The 17,991-nt window shown below is 37.1% G+C and overlaps 1 protein-coding gene across 2 annotated transcripts in view; it reads left to right on the top strand.

The window, feature by feature from the left end:
• The window catches only part of LOC128686398 (Mediator complex subunit 1), an 84,783-nt gene that overhangs the window by 28,533 nt on the left and 38,259 nt on the right, over positions 1-17,991 (top strand). For both annotated transcript variants that reach the window (XM_053773303.2, XM_053773304.2), the window contains 3 exons: positions 1,359-1,503; positions 8,533-8,667; positions 10,642-10,753. In XM_053773303.2, coding sequence (XP_053629278.2) covers positions 1,359-1,503; positions 8,533-8,667; positions 10,642-10,753 — 392 coding nt within the window. The remainder of the gene's footprint in view (positions 1-1,358; positions 1,504-8,532; positions 8,668-10,641; positions 10,754-17,991) is intronic.

Here is a 17,991-nt window from a genome sequence, read left to right as displayed (position 1 = left end):
AGTCAAGGGGTTGATATTGTTTATAATGTCATATTAGATAAATTGTGCTAGATAAATAAGTCGTAGAGCTGATATTAGTGTCATATTGAAGGACTATCTTGTCCTGTCTCCCAATACAGTTCCTAACATACGCCAGAAACAGACCTCTCTGGAACACTTTTTTGAGCAACAGGGGTCCAGTGACTTAAGCTGGTCCTAGTGGCCTTAAAAAACAGAGGGAAGTAACCCAGGATAAGGACTTGGTACCTGAAGTCTCTATGGAAGGGGATTCCCCTTCCAAACAATTGTAAACTCCTCCATCCTCTCCCCTCCTCCCATCTTTCATAGATCACCATGTCTTCAATAAAGGTAAGTGTGATGTTATTATTGTTTTATTCTTCGTGTATCATTGTTTTCTGTGTAGGTAAATGTATATTTCACGTAGAAAATATTTTTTTTTTTAATACTTTTGGCTGTCTAAAATGGATTAATTGGATTTCCATTATTTCTTATGGGGAAAATTAATTCGGAATAAGTCAGATTCAGGATAAGTCACTTTCTCTGGAACTGATTAATTACGTAATCCGGGGGTCCACTGTATATATAAAATATGCAATAATTTTAAAGCACTTGAAATTTTGGAAAGTTTCCAGACATGCTGGAGGGACACTGAGTTTACAAAAATGTAAACAAACAATGGTTTGTGGAGGCCATATTAGCGAGTCGGGTGGTGGGGAGCTGTATACAAGTTTTGGTTTTGAAAATGTTCATATTAGCCAAACACCATACAATGAAAAACCATAAAGTGGGGTCCTAATGTGTGCGTGTGTGTGCGCACGTGCACACTCGCCTAATTGTGGTTGCAGGGGTTGAGTCATAGCTTCTGGTCTTGCCACTTCTCTGGTCTCTACTAGATCCACTCTCTCCCTGCTCCATGAGCTTTGTTGTACCTCTTAAAGCTATGTATGGATCCTACCTCCACTGCATCACTTTCCCAACATCCCTGTGACTCATCTGAGTCTTCAACTTCCAATTGTGAACCCTTGTTACTGTGTCCCATCTCTGGAACATCCTGTCTCTGTCCACCTTGTCAGGTCCTTTCAATTTTTATATGTCATATCATGTCCCCCCATCTCTCCTGTCCCCCCAGTGTCATCAGGTCAATTTCACTTAATCTCTCCTGTGTGGGGGGGAGGGGGAGGTTTGTTTGTTGTTGGAGTGTGAGCAGGGTAATATTCAGGGAACCAGTTAGCCAGACTTGAGTCTTGGAGGTGGGAAGTACAGTGCTAATGAGAGGTTTTGCTGCATTTGCAAAAGTTAGCATTTTACTCTCAAATCTTTATTCTCGGTGTCTAGACAGTGCTTGCTTTTCTTTTCAGATTGAAATTTACAGCTGGGACAACAGATTCTGAAGTTTTTGTGTCATGTGATATGTTCTATGTAGAAGTTCTTCTTGATCCCGATGGTCGAATACGAGATGTCAAGGTGGAATTAGCTGGGGATCAGAATGCCAATGAGGGATTGGTAAGTAACCATAAGTATGGAGAGCTTTCACTTGTGTTTTTTTTTTAATTTCTGACAGAAAACTAGAAATACAATAAAATATGGCCATGTGAAGTGATTTTTTTTTAATTTCTGACAGAAAACTAGAAATACAATAAAATATGGCCATGTGAAGGGATTCAGAGAAACCTGTTAGCCGGACTGGAGTACTGAAAGTGGGAACTACAATGCCTGCACTTTAACCCGTAAACGGTCCAAACGTATATATACGTTTTTTCAACATTTGAAAGTATGTAAAAAATGTAATCTTCTTTTTGTTTTTTTACATTTGAAAATGTGTAAAAAACTTTGATCTACTTTTTTTTTGTTATATTTGAAAATATGTAAAAAAACGTAGATCTACTTTTGTAGCACTACACATGTGAACGTAGATCTGCTTGGACCGTTTATGGGTTAAAGGAAGGGTCTGGATATTGGCAGGTTGGAGGGATATCTAAACTTTCATATCTGATTGCCTCTGCAAATACAGTGATTATGTATGAGTGATGGTGTAAGTGTTGAATGATGAAAGATTTTTCTTTCTTTTTGGGTTTTCTTTCTTTTTGGGTCTCCCTGCCTTGGTGGGAAACAACCGACATGTTAAAAACAAAAAAATTTTTTTGAATTTTGTGATTGTCCATTTTACTACCAAAACCTTGATGCATCATGGTTGGCAGTAACTGGTAGTCCTTCAGTCATGCCACTGACCTCACATTACCAGCAGCTCCCTTCGCTCCTGTCACTACCATCACTCTGTTTACTCCTTTCATTTCCTTTCATTCCAACTTCTTTGTCCCCCATATAGTATGACATAGTGTAGTTTCTATTGTACCTGGATAACAAGTCATGTCACAATTTTGAGTTAATAAAAAATTAATTATTATTGAACAAATAATTAGTAGGTCTTTGTCATAGGATGTTCTGACTTATGATGTTCAGCTTTTACAACATTGGCACATTGGAACCAGTTAACACTTTCACTATCACACACCCTCTAAAATTAAAAGCCCCTTCTGTGTCAGAAATTTAAAAAAAAAAAAAAAGCACATTTTACTGGTGGTAATAAAACAAACTGAAATGAAAATTGGATCAGCTGAGATTGATGGCATCAAGACAGAAATGTAAAAAGCAGGTGGTAATGTAGTTTTGGAGTAGTTAGTTTTTTTGTTCAGTGTATGAAAGAGGGAAAGGTAACTAAGGATTGGCAGAGAACATGTATAGTTCCTTTGAATAAAGAAAAAGGAGACAAAAGAGAGTGTAAGAACTATAGAGTCGGTTGAGTATACCAGGTAAAGTGTATGGTAAAGTTATTATTGAAAGAGTTAAGGGTAAGATGAAGAGCATGATGGCAGATGAACAAGGCAGCTGTAGGAAGGGTAGGGGGATATATAGACTGAATGTTTTCATATAAGAAAAAGCAGAGGGCCAAGAACACTGCCTTGAGGCACCCCTGTGTTGATAAGTTGTCTTGACAAGGTTATGTTGTTAAGGTAGTACTTTAGATATGAAAGTGCATGACCTGTGATACCATAATGTTCTAGTTTAAGATGCAAGATGTTGTGGCCTACTGTAGCAAAAGCTTTCCTGAGGTCTGTATAAAGGCCCAGTGGATATTCATTATTCTCAAGAGCTGTATAAAGAAAGTCAGCATTTTTATGATTGCATCATTTGTGCTTTGATTTTGCCTGAAACCAAACTGGCAGGGTTTAAGTTTAATGAGTGAGGCTAGGGAAGAGTTTAGTCTCTTGTAGATTAATTTTTTGAAGATTTTGGATAACAATGGCAAGTTAGATATTGGTCTGTAGTTATTTGTGTAGGATGGGTATCCTCCATGTATTGGGGCAATCTTTACTGTCTTGAGCATTGACAGGAATATGTTGGTTTCTAATGATTAATTGAACAATATTGCTGTGGGTGACAGTATATGAGCTGCTCTTGTGAACAATAGCAGTGGTACATGAGCTAAGTTACCTAACTTGTTTTACAGTGAATTTATTATCACATAGCTCTCAGTAAGATTAGTTGGAGCCAGATAGAGTGAATTTGGAAAACTTCAAACAAGGTAGTTACTCACTTGAGTGCTTGTATTTGGGATTTTGTTAGAAAAACTTGATCCTCTGGTAGAGAAGAAATCATTTAATGTATTGGCTATTTCTGTTGGCTGGATGTAAGGTGTATTGGGTTTAGCTAAAACAGTACCTTTGATTTTGGTCAGTTTCCAAGAGTTCAGGATTTGAGTGTGTGTTCTAGGTCTTCATATCACCATTTATTTCATAGAGCCTGCTAGCATAATACAGTTGTTTAGACTTCCTTATTAGTGTGGTAAGTACTGATGCATAGCTTTTGGTTTGCTCTTTAGTTACTAATCCCAGTCTGTACAGTTTTTCATAGTTTTTTTTTATCATTGAACCTGAGGATGCTGTTTGTTAGCCATGGGCTATTTAGTCTCTGCTGTGATCTTCTTAATTTTAAAAAAACAATGTCTATTGTAGAGGCTTTCTATTTTTCTGCAGAAAAAATATTGACCTATTTGTCATTGCCCCTGTTGTTAGTAAACTCTTTGTGCTAGTCATTGTCATTTACTGCTGTAGTGAAGGTCTTTAATGATGTCTCATCATGGAGACGAAAAGAGATCATACTAGTATCAAGTATAGTAGCTTACAAGCCATACCACGGGTGGGGTTAGAATCCGCGATCAGAGAGTCATAAAACATTACGATTTCGTGAGTTATAGTAGCTTGCATATGTTGCTTATAAGGAAGTTGGGATAGTGGTCAGTAGTATTGTTTGTGATTATTCCTGCTTTGAGGGGATCTATTACATTAGTCCAGATATGGTCTATTGTGGATGCAGTTGTCTCAGTGATTCTTGTTGGCTTAGTTATAGCTGATATAAGAAAATATATACATGCTGTTGAAGAAGCCAGCTATTTGAGGGTCCTCAGCTTGAACAAGGTTATTGTTGGAGTCACCAGAAAGTATTAGACGATTGTTTGTTTAAGTACTTTTTAGTTATTAGGTTCTTCAGGTTGTTGCTAAAGGTGGGAATATTAGTATGAGGTAGCCTGTAGACTGTTCCATTTGTAATTGGGGTCTTTAAATTTCTGGTTGCAAAGTTAGCAAATATTTTTTTTTTTTTTAACAAGTCGGTCGTCTCCCACCAAGGCAAATATATACAGGTCTCCCTCAACATTCGCGAGGGTTAGGGGATCAAGAACCTCACGAATGTTGAAAAATTGCAAATGTTTGGTGACCCAATATATTGTAGGGAAATATAATACAATACTGCTTCCTTAACCTATTGAACCATGAACAGTCATAAAACACATGAAAACATAAAATATTGTACTAGTGCCAGCCCTTTGGTAAAGAAGATGATAAAAACTATAGAATTCAAGAAAGAAGTCATAGCAGAGTACCAAAGTGGAGGAGGAAGAGAGAGGGAAGAATGTGCCTTCATTCTAGAGTATATGTCATGTTTCTATGTTATTAACATTGTTTATTATGCCATATTAGATGAATTGTGATAGATAAATAAGCTGCAGAGTTGATATTAGTGTCATATTGAAGGACTATCTTGTCTTATCTCCAAACCAACTCTGCCACCGCCACAATTCCAAACATATGTAATGACACATTTTAAATATGATTGGGCGGCTGGGAATTAGCGAATGTTCGAAGCCCGTGAAGGTGGAAAACGTGAATGTTGAGGGAGACCTGTATTCACCATATTCATCACTGATGCATGTAGAGTTACTGCATGTTAATTCATTACAGTAGTAGATGGCAATACCTTAACCCATTTGATCAGGCCTGCAGTTATGAATGGCTATGTACCCAGGTAAGGTAAAGATGCCTGTTATGTCATACTTAAGCCAGGTTTCTGGGTTTCAGTAAGAATAATACAAGAGATGTTAGCATTTAAATAATATAGGAGCACTAAGAGGTTATCGTAGTGCCTACTGAGGTATCTAACATAACTGAATACAGATATGTATATTCTTGGTGTTGCTGAGATTAGCTTTTGCTTGACATACTTGTAGTTAAGACAGAAATTTTCAGAGGAGTATTGATTACCATTTTGATGAAATAGAATATTTAAATCAAAGTGAATATCAGTATTCATGTACTATGAGGAGGGATTAGGAAAGTGAAGGATGAGATAAGGGTATCAGTAGTTAAACACTAGTGATATGAGCAGTGGAGTGAGAAAGGAATAATGTAATTAACTGGTATGACTACTATTAACAAAAAATCAGAATGAAAGTCTATGATAAAGTAACTTATAATACAAAATAAGGTAAAAAAATCACTTATGCAAATATAAACAATGTAAGGTAAATGCAAGGTAAAATTTCACAGTGAGATAGTAAATGGAATATAAAACACAAAAGAATTTCTCTGTATCAGTGTAGGAATGGCATTGTTAATTGCACATATTAAGACACTACAATAATGTACGTGGACTTTAGTAGGTATGAATTGTGGTAGGTATGATGCCCAGGGCAGGGCAAACCTCCATATCCCCTCAGGAAAAGAAGTGTAGAAGAAAAAAAAAAGAGTAACTCTGAGAAGTATTCATTAAAGCTCCTGTTAATGCAGACAGTCTTACTAATGACACATGTTTGCTACTCTGTGTGTTTAGCTAGTAAGTGGACACAGTTGAAGAGTTCCAACTTGTGTATGTGGCTAGGTCAGTGACCGTCAGTAGTTTGTTTCATATTCATTGTAAAATAATGTGGTGAATTAGCTTGTGAGTAAATGTGTTTTTGTACACTATTTAAAAGTATGTTAACTTCATTGGTATCCCAGAATAGAGATAATAACAATATAATACTCGCTTTGATAAGTATTCAACTTTGTACCATTAAAGATAGACATTCATCTTATCGGTATTGCATGCCATTCTTGTACAACCTGTCAGACACTGCAACATCATAGAATCTTGATTCTGAGGACATGTACATAACCTTCATGACTACGACAACTACTACTACAACTAACCCATCTCTTTGGGTAGGACCTACTTCCACTGGGGAATCCCGCCTACCAGTGACTATGCCCTTGTCTGCTACCCGTCCCATTTCCACCTGACGTTACTATATAAGCGTCAGGCGCCTTTCTTCTGCTTCAGAATCTCCACGACTGTGGTGCTCTTGCACCTACTGCTAGGTTGAGGGACTGATTACCTCATGTTCTGTACATAGTTCTCCTGTCTTCAAGTTATGTCCTGGAATTTGTATTGATAAAGCCACTGGATGGCGAAACGTCTACAATAAAGATACCCAGATGTTGCACATGTGTCTCAATTTCATCTTGTCGGTATTGTATACCATTCTTGTACAACCTGTCAGACACTGCAACATCATGGAATCTTGATTCTGAGGACATGTACATAACCTTCACGACTACTACAACTAACCCATCTCTTTGGGTAGGACCTACTTCCAATGGGAAATCCCGCCTACCAGTGACTATGCCCTTGTCTGCTACCTGTCCCATTTCCACCTGACATTACTATATAAGTGTCAGGGGCCTTTCTTCTGCTTCAGAATCTCCACGACTGTGGTGCTCTTCGCACCTACTGCTAGGTTGAGGGACTGATTACCTCATGTTCTGTACATAGTTCTCCTGTCTTCAAGTTATGTCCTGGAATTTGTATTGATAAAGCCACTGGATGGCAAAACGTCTACAATAAAGATACCCAGATGTTGCACATGTGTCACAATTTCATAGACATTCTAGGTACTAGCTCGGATTTTGTTTCTTCTCATTCATATTTAACCCTTTGACTGTCGCAACCCCCAATCCTGAGGTGTCTCCTGGTGTTGCAAATTTTCAAAAAAAAAAAAAAAAGATTTTCTTATGAAATGATAGAAAATCTTTTCCCGATTGTAATGACACCAAAAAAACGAAATTAAATTTGATGGAAAACTGACGGAGTTATGCTCTCGCGAAGTTAGCGACCTCGGCGATATTTACAAATCGGCGATTTTGCCCACTTTGAGCCCTATTTTCGGCTAATTCCATTGTTCCAGTCGACCAAACTCATAGCTATTTCTTTAGAACTCTATTTTTTTCTATCGATTGAGTACAAGAAACTGCCCATTTACCGATTTCAACTACCCAATAACATGGTCAGAAATTTGCAATTTGGCCAATTTCACGAAAATTAAAAAATATGTCAATTTCAAAATAAGGTCCAGAATGAACAATGCAGACATTCCTGGCTCTAAAATAACATTTTCTTTGTTCATCAGTCATGTCTCCAGGCCCCTCTGATATTACTCTTGTTTTCTATTTTGAATTTTTATTCAGACAAAAAATAGAAGACTTACTATTATGCAGACTACTGCAATATTGTAATAATTGTATAAATAACATCAACCCATTCATGACTGCATATTAGAATGGCTAGTTGGACATTTGTTGAACAATGACATCATTTGTTTACTTTTGAACATTGGCAAAAATCAAACATTTTCCCTACTTTGAGCTCCATTTCCTGGTTCTTTTTATAGTAAAATCAATCAAAATCACCTCTACTTCTATAATATGTTTTCCATTCTATCAAATGAGACCAAGAAAATGAGAATACAACCATAAATACTATACGAAAATAGACCACAAAGTCGGCATTTTAATTAAAAAAAATGGTCGGAGTTTTTTTTTTCTCATTATGCACTGCATGCTCCAGGATTTTTTTTATGTGGTGCACACAGACCACACAGACCCATTCTCTCACATGTGGGCCTACCAGCTTTCTCCTGCTTGATTTGAAGCCGCTAGAATTTATGAGTATATATACGTCAAACACGGTACCTCGTAAGACGTATATATACGGCCGCGACAGTCAGAGGGTTAAGGAGAAGGATGCATGTAGCATCCTTTGCAGCCTGGGTCCACTACCCTTCTAGAGTTGACCATGGTTGGTGAGGTGGAAAAAATACTATGTATTTGTATCATTTTCACATTTGTTAGCGAGAGAACCAGTGTAACTTTTCTCTTTCAGTCATCACCTGTACTTATGGACTGCCTTAGCCGGGGAGACTTTGCTGATTTCACAGCTCATCTTGAGGGATTTTCTTCCATATATCAACTAAATGCTGATAAGAAGATTAAGAGTAAAGCATTTCAAGCACTACAGGTAAGCTTATTAAACACTAATGTCATATAATGTTTTAGCTAACTTATTAAGTATTTTTTTCTCTAGTTTATTAGAACTTTAAGCCAATGCTGTTTATTGCAAGAAGCAGAGGTGTGATAACTAGACATACACTTAAAAAAAAAATAACTGTGTATAAAGTGGCATACTTCACATTATACAGTTATGGTAATTGACATGTATAATCTGCTGTATAGAAAGCCCTTTGTTATGCAAAGCATTTCATGCAGACTTCAAACAAACTTATAATTATTAGACACTGAGACACATACTGTACATGAGAATAGGAATACTTAGTTTATATTATATTGAAGGCATTCAGTAGTTTAATAAAAGAATCAATTTAAGATAAATAAAGGAATTAATACAAGAAAAAAATTCCTTTCTTGTAATAAATGAAAGTGAAAGGAAGGATGGAACAAGAACAAGGACAGTATAGGATGACAGACATGGTTTCAGGATTTGTTTGAGATAATAAATTACTGTCATTATCACATTAACCCTTTCACTGTCCAGACCACCAAAATTAACCCTTTCACTGTCCAAACACCCCCCCCCCCCTGAAATTGACCCTTCCACTGTCCAGACCCCCCCCCCCCACACACACACACACACAAAAATAACCCTTCCATTGCCCAGACTCAAAATTAACCCTTTCACTGTCCAGACTCTCACAATTAATATTGCTATCAGTGTCCACTTTAAAAAAAAATCCTTCTGAAATGGTAGAGAATTTTTTTCTGAAGGTAATGACACCAAAAATGCAATATTTGATGGAAAATTCATGGAATTTCACAGGTGCAAAATTAGCAATCTTGGCACAATTTGTGCATCATTTATTTCACTCTGAGTCCAATTTTAAGCCAGTTTCATTGCTTATTCAACCAGTGTTTCTTAGCTGTTTTGATAGTATGCCTTCCGTTCTAATGATTGAGCACAAAATTTGAGTGGCTGTCCACTCCCACTGTCTGGTCCCAAAAACTATTTGTCTCCACTCCTATCTAACATACTTCCACATGCCTTCTGTATGCCCAAGCTCCTTGCACACAAAACCTCCTTTACCCCCTCCCTCCATCCTCTCCTAGGGTGACCCATACCTCACCTTCCCTCCTACAGATTTACATCCCTACAAGTCATTCTGTTTTGCTCCATCTTCTTTAAATGACCAACCCATTTCATTTAGCTTTCCTCAGCCCTCTGGATAATACTTCTAGTTACTCTGCACCACCTAACTTCCAAACTATGAATTCTCTGCATAATATTTACGTCACACATTGCCCTTATCTTCGCTGCAACATTCACAACCACCGTACCTCACATCTATGTAAGAGTGTTGGTACCACCATATTCTCATACATTCCCTTCTTTGCCTCCATGCATAACATTTTTTGTCTCCACAGATACCTCAGTGCCCCCCCCCCCTCCCCACCTTTTTTTCCTTCATCAGTTCTATGGTTTACCTCGTCTTTCATATACTCATCTGCCAACATGTCCACTCCCAAATATCTGAACACATTTACTTCTTCCATAATACTTCCTTGCCCCCAGTCTGATATCCAGTTATATCTTACCTAACTTGTTTGGTACCCTCATCACCATACTCTTATCTGTGTTCACTTTCAACTTCATTTACACACCCTCCCAGATTCGTTCACTAACTTTTACAACTCTTCTAACATTGTCAGTTCCCATTTTGTATTTGATTCCACATATTTCAGTCCTACCTTCTTTTCGCAGCACCCTAGCATTTGCTTCTTTTACAACCCCATCTATAAGTATGTTAAACAACCATTATTATTTTAAAAAATAAGAGCTCAGTCTGTGTGCATCATACAGTGAATGCCCAGTTACCTTTTTTTATTACACTGTGTGAATGTTGTAACAAATATTTTGCTTTACAGGTATATCTCAGCTATATGGTTTAAATTGTTAAAAGCAATATTGTCTACATTTCAGGCACTAGAAACTGATCTGACGAAGCTGTTTGAACTAGCCCAAGAGACCATTACTGACCCATACAAATTAGTTCTCAAGTCCCCAGTTGGTCTTTTACAACGACGCCGTGGAGGTTAGAATGTTTTCCTTTTTTTTTTTTTTTTATAATAATGCTAAATAATAATGCAATACCATTATAAAGCTAATTAGATTTTGACTCGCTGGCCTGTGAGTTTTAGCAATCACTTGCGGTGGGTTCAAGCTTAACCCATCCAGTGCAGTAAATATTCAGTCCTTTCGGAGTCCAGACCCCTGACATAAGATTTGCTCTCAGGGTCCAAGAATTTTAAAATAAAAAAAAATCTTATGAAATGTTAGAGAAACTTTTTCTGAAAGTAATGAAACCAAAAGCATGAAATTTGATGGAAAACTTTTGGAATTACGCTCTCGCAAAGTTAGCGGGCTCAGCGATATTTATGCATCAGCGATTTCATCCACTTTGAGTCATATTTTAGGCCAATTCCATTTCTCCAGTCAACCAAACTCATAGCTACTTTTTTAGTATTCCTTCCATTCTATTGATTTAGTACAAGAAACCTCCCATTTACCTATTTCAGCTACCCAATAAAGTGATCAGAAATTGGTAATTTGGCCAATTTCACACAATTAAAAATATTAAAATATTGCCAATTTAAAAATAGGGTCCAGAATAAATAATGTAGACATTTCTTGCACTAAAACAACATTTCCTCTGTTCATTATTTACGTCCTCAGGCCTCTCCTATATTACACTTGCTTTCCATTTTGAAATTTTATTCACACAATAGAAAATTTATTGGTATGCAGACTACCGCTTTTTTGCAATATCTGTATAAATAGTGTCAGTGCATTTATGAATGTGTATTAGACCACCCAGTTGGACACGTATTGGACAAATGACATAATTTATGTCCTCTTGAGCATCAGCAAAATTTGAACATTTCCACTGTTTTGGGCTCGGTTTCAATCTACTTTCAGTCCTGAAACCAATCAGAATCATCTCTGTTTCTATAATATATTGTCCATTCTGTTAAATGTTTCAAAGACACCAAGTATACAACAATGAAAACCATCCATAAATACACTGTATACCACAAAGTGGCTGTTTTAAACCAAAAAAACAGTCACAGTTTTTTCCCATGTGCTGCATGGGGCAGGATTTTTTATATAGGGTGTACACTCACCACATAGACTCATTCTCTCATATCTAGGCCCAAAGTTACTGCTCACTGCTGATCTGAGTGAACTGAGCTTAAACCTATAGTTCTATGGCACAGATCTCGAAATGGTTAAAATCTCTCCAGTTATTACTCCTTTTTTTTTTTTTTTTTTTTTTCCAACAAACAGGCCATATCCCATTGAGGCAGGGTGACCTAAAAAGAAAAACGAAAGTTTCACTTTTTAAAATTAGTAATGTATTCAGGAGAAGGGGTTACTAGCCTCTTGCTCCCGGCATTTTAGTCACCTCTTACGACACGCATGGCTTACGGAGGAAGAATACTGTTCCACTTTCCCTATGGAGATAAGAGGAAATAAACAAGAGCAAGAACTAGCAAAAAAATAGAAGAAAACCCAGAGGGGTGTGTGTATACATATGCTTGTACATGCATGTGTAGTGTGACCTAAGTTTAAGTACAAGTAGCAAGACGTACCTGAAATCTTGCATGTTTATGAGACAAAAACGACACCAGCAGTCCTACCATCATGTTTTACGTTCACTTGGCAGGACGTTAGTACCTCCCTGGGCAGTTGCTGTCTACCAACCTACTACTTAGATGTTTCTATGTAACCTGCAGTGTAGACTCTTCTCCAGACATTGTTATCCTTCAAACACACTGGAATTGCCACAGTTAATGGGTTAAGTTTCTGGTTTAAATTGGTAAGCTTTCAGTTTAGATGGTCTTTCCTTTATTTTAACATAATCTCATTTCTTAACAACTTGGTAACCCTTTTTCTTCTATTTTGTTCCCTAAGACACTCTTCTACCTTTTTCTTCTTCAAGACACTCTTCTACATTCTCTTTATATGAGTTTCTTGTAGGTTTACATGGCAGAACATACTTTAGACAGACTTTGTTTGCTTCTATATTTAATTTTTCCACAATAACTAAGACACGTGTACAGCACTTGGGCATTTTTATTGCCCAAATGTTTTTTCCTGCACAACAGGTGTTTCAGGTTGTATACAGACAAATATAACACTGGAGACACCAGAAGAAACAATTTTGATTTGATCAATCTCAGCTAGAGGCTGAGCAGTACACCCAGTACACTCATCTTTAAAGTAACACAATGCATATCTTCATGTGGCAAGGCTTAAGAATGCACCCTACATCTTTGTGTGATAGGGCCCTACTAAATGAAGGCCCTTAGAGCCACAAGACTACAGGAGACCTCCAAATTGTAGGTTAGTTGTGCATTGTATACCAGTTGCCAGCTGAAGCTCTGAGCACTTCATGAATTTTCATTGGGCACTAGCCACAAGAAGTAAGTTAATTTAAACCAAATAAAAACAAAGTTGGTCTACACTGAGTGCAAAAATATATGATAGAAGAACCTACTATGGTCACTAGAGGTGAGTATTTAGTGTAGATTGTGGGGGTAGCGAACCCTGGAGTCCTTAATTTGTTATTTGTCCTTCAGAAGTATTTATTATCTATGATTTTGTATCCTGATTCATATTCTGTCTTTAATGTTTTTGTATTTTATTTTTATATTAAAGGTATATTATAGGTAGAAAGTTGAAAGTGAACATAGATAAGAGTAAGGTGATGAGGGTATCAAACGATTTAGATAAAGAAAAATTGGATATCACATTGGAGAGAGGGAGTTTGGAAGAAGTAAATGTTTTCAGATATTTAGGAGTTGAAGTGTCAGCAGATGGGTTTATGAAGGATGAGGTTAATCATAGAATTGATGAAGGAAAAAAGGTAAGTGGTGCATTGAGGTATTTGTGGAGACAAAAAATGTTATCCATGGAGGCAAAGAAGGGAATGTATGAAAGTATAGTGGTGCCAACACTCTTATATGGGTTGTATAGCTTGGGTTGTAGATGCTTCAGCGAGGAGGCGGCTGGAGGCAGTGGAAATGTCCTGTCTAAGGGTAATGTGCGGTGTAAATATTATGCAGAAATTCGGAGTGTGGAAATTAGGAAAAGGTTTGGAGTTAATAAAAGTATTAGTCATAGGGCTGAAGAGGGGTTATTGAGGTGGTTTGGTCATTTAGAGAGAATGGATCAAAGTAGAATGATTTGAAGAGCTTATAAATCTGTAGGGGAAGGCAGGATAGGGGTCGTCCTCGAAAAGGTTGGAGGGAGGGAGTAAAGGAGGTTTTGTGGGCGAGGGGCTTGGACTTCCAGAAAACGTGCGTGAGCATGTTAGATAGGAGTAAATGGAGATGAATGGTTTTTGGGACACAATGAACTGTTGGAATGTGAGCAGGGTAATATTTAGTGAAGGGATTTAGGGAAACCGGTTATTTTTATATAGCAGGACTTGAGTACCGGAAATGGAACGAGGGGTTTGGGATATTGGCAGTTTGGAGGGATATGTTATATATATCTTATATATACTTCTAAACTGTTGTATCTGGGTGCCTCTGCAAAGACATTGATTATGTATGAGTGAGGTGAAAGTGTTGAATGATGATGAAAGTATTTTCTTTTTGGGGATTTTCTTTCTTTTTGGATCACCCTGCCTCAGTGGGAGACGGCCAACTTGTTGAAAAAAAAAATTAGAATAATAACCTTACTCAGAGCATATGTATTCTAGGGTTTGTGAATCATTACATAAATGTGCATGTTTGAAATCTAATAGAAAAATCAATACTACATTATTTGTTTTAGAAGTAGTATCAATCAATCAAACAATTTTTATTTCCTTGCAAGATTACATTGAGATTATGAAATTACAGAAATGAGTTGCAGTGCAAAGACAGCCACTATCATGCCTAGGCATTATGGGCAGACTTAATTTAATGGCTTACAGACTACTTAATACTAAAGAAATTGAACATAGTTTAAGTTGTACATCTTCTTTATTTATAGTACACAGTAATTTTACTCAAATTACAAAAATTTCAATAGTAAATATTGCAATTATGTTATGGGAATATAACATTGTGAGTTGTTGGAAGTTTACAGTATGAGAATGCTACAATTGGGTGTAAGGCAGTAATGTTTTGGGTAGGAATTTATACTACAGGTAGTTTTAATCAATGTATGAACTTTGGGCATCCCGTTTTGAAGTTTTAAGATTTAGATAATTGGGAGATTGTTTGGTAAAGTTAAATGTTGAGTATTTAGTTTAGGGTGAGTAAGTGGTTTTTGTGAAGAATCTTAAATTGATGTTCAGACTGAGTTACTTTAGTATTTATTGGTAATGAATTCCATATTTTGGGGCTCTTTATGTGCATAGTTTTTACAGTGTGATATGGACACAGGGTACATCAAAAAGAGATGTGTCTTGTGTTATGGTCATGTGACCTGTTAAGGTTGGTGAGGAGGTGTTTGAGTGGAGGGTTTGTTTGAGTGTAGTGTTCTATATATGTAGTAGGCACATGAGCAAGGATGGATGTTCTTTATGGTGAGCAGTTTTAGACTTTTGAATATTGGTAGAGTATGCTGTCGGGAGTGGGAATTTATCATTCTGACTGCAGCCTTTTGCTGGGTTATTAGTGGCCTTGGGTGATATAATGTTGCTGATCCCCATGCACAAATCCCATATGTGAGATAAGGGTAGATGATTAAATGATACAGTGCAAGGAGAGCTGATTGCAGAACATAGTACCATTTGTTATTTATAGTACCATATCCTCGATAGTATGCCTGCTGTCTTAGAGATTTAAGCAAGTAATATTAGTTAAAAGATATAAAATAAGAAATAATTTCTATTACTACAAGTTATAAATTTTATGAACAACTGTTAGGATTCATTATTGCACTGGTAGAAATATTAGAGCTTATGAAGGCAATACAAAGTACGTATTTAAAAGTAAAGAACCACACTAAGATATTTTTTTTTTTTTTTTTACAAGTTGGCCGTCTCCCACCGAGGCAGGGTGACCCAAAAAAGAAAGAAAATCCCCAAAAAGAAAATGCTTTCATCATCATTCAACACTTTCACCTCACTCACACATAATCACTGTTTTTGCAGAGGTGCTCAGAAAACAACAGCTTAGAAGCATATACGTACCTATAAAGATACACAACATATCCCTCCAAACTGCTAATATCCCGAACCCCTCCTTTAGAGTGCAGGCATTGTACTTCCCATTTCCAGGACTCAAGTCCGGCTATATAAAAATAACCGGATTCCCTGAATCCCTTCACTAAATATTACACTGCTCACTGATCGTCAGGTACCAAATATCATTCGTCTCCACTCACTCCTATCTAACACACTCAGGCACGCTTGCTGGAAGTCCAATCCCCTCACCCACAAAACCTCCTTTACCCCCTCCCTCCAACCTTTTCGACGACGATCCCAACCCCGCCTTCCTTCCCCTACAGATTTATATGCTCTCCATGTCATTCTACTTTGATCCAGTCTCTCTAAATGGCCAAACCACCTCAACAACCCCTCTTCAGCCCTCTGACTAATACTTTTATTAACTCCACACCTTCTCCTAATTTCCACACTCCGAGTTTTCTGTATGTGTGTGTGTATATATATATATATATATATATATATATTTATATATTTATATTTATTTATTTATTTATTTATATTTATTTATTTATTTATATTTATTTATTTATTTTTATTTATTTATTTATTTATATTTATTTATTTATTTATATTTATTTATTTATTTATTTATATTTATTTATTTATATTTATTTATTTATATTTATTTATTTATATTTATTTATATATATTTATTTATATATATTTATTTATATATATTTGTTTATATATATTTATTTATATATATATATATATATATATATATATATATATATATATATATATATATTTTTTTTTTTTTTTATTATCACACCGGCCGATTCCCACCAAGGCAGGGTGGCCCGAAAAAGAAAAACTTTCACCATCATTCACTCCATCACTGTCTTGCCAGAAGGGTGCTTTACACTACAGTTTTTAAACTGCAACATTAACACCCCTCCTTCAGAGTGCAGGCACTGTACTTCCCATCTCCAGGACTCAAGTCCGGCCTGCCGGTTTCCCTGAATCCCTTCATAAATGTTACTTTGCTCACACTCCAACAGCACGTCAAGTATTAAAAACCATTTGTCTCCATTCACTCCTATCAAACACGCTCAAGCATGCCTGCTGGAAGTCCAAGCCCCTCGCACACAAAACCTCCTTTACCCCCTCCCTCCAACCCTTCCTAGGCCGACCCCTACCCCGCCTTCCTTCCACTACAGACTGATACACTCTTGAAGTCATTCTGTTTCGCTCCATTCTCTCTACATGTCCGAACCACCTCAACAACCCTTCCTCAGCCCTCTGGACAACAGTTTTGGTAATCCCGCACCTCCTCCTAACTTCCAAACTACGAATTCTCTGCATTATATTCACACCACACATTGCCCTCAGACATGACATCTCCACTGCCTCCAGCCTTCTCCTCGCTGCAACATTCATCACCCACGCTTCACACCCATATAAGAGCGTTGGTAAAACTATACTCTCATACATTCCCCTCTTTGCCTCCAAGGACAAAGTTCTTTGTCTCCACAGACTCCTAAGTGCACCACTCACTCTTTTTCCCTCATCAATTCTATGATTCACCTCATCTTTCATAGACCCATCCGCTGACACGTCCACTCCCAAATATCTGAATACGTTCACCTCCTCCATACTCTCTCCCTCCAATCTGATATTCAATCTTTCATCACCTAATCTTTTTGTTATCCTCATAACCTTACTCTTTCCTGTATTCACCTTTAATTTTCTTCTTTTGCACACCCTACCAAATTCATCCACCAATCTCTGCAACTTCTCTTCAGAATCTCCCAAGAGCACAGTGTCATCAGCAAAGAGCAGCTGTGACAACTCCCACTTTGTGTGTGATTCTTTATCTTTTAACTCCACGCCTCTTGCCAAGACCCTCGCATTTACTTCTCTTACAACCCCATCTATAAATATATTAAACAACCACGGTGACATCACACATCCTTGTCTAAGGCCTACTTTTACTGGGAAAAAATTTCCCTCTTTCCTACATACTCTAACTTGAGCCTCACTATCCTCGTAAAAACTCTTCACTGCTTTCAGTAACCTACCTCCTACACCATACACTTGCAACATCTGCCACATTGCCCCCCTATCCACCCTGTCATACGCCTTTTCCAAATCCATAAATGCCA

The sequence above is a fragment of the Cherax quadricarinatus genome, chromosome 17, assembly GCF_038502225.1.
Source record: "Cherax quadricarinatus isolate ZL_2023a chromosome 17, ASM3850222v1, whole genome shotgun sequence".
NCBI classification, from domain to species: Eukaryota; Metazoa; Arthropoda; class Malacostraca; order Decapoda; family Parastacidae; genus Cherax; species Cherax quadricarinatus.
This window is presented reverse-complemented; position numbering and strand designations above follow the sequence as displayed.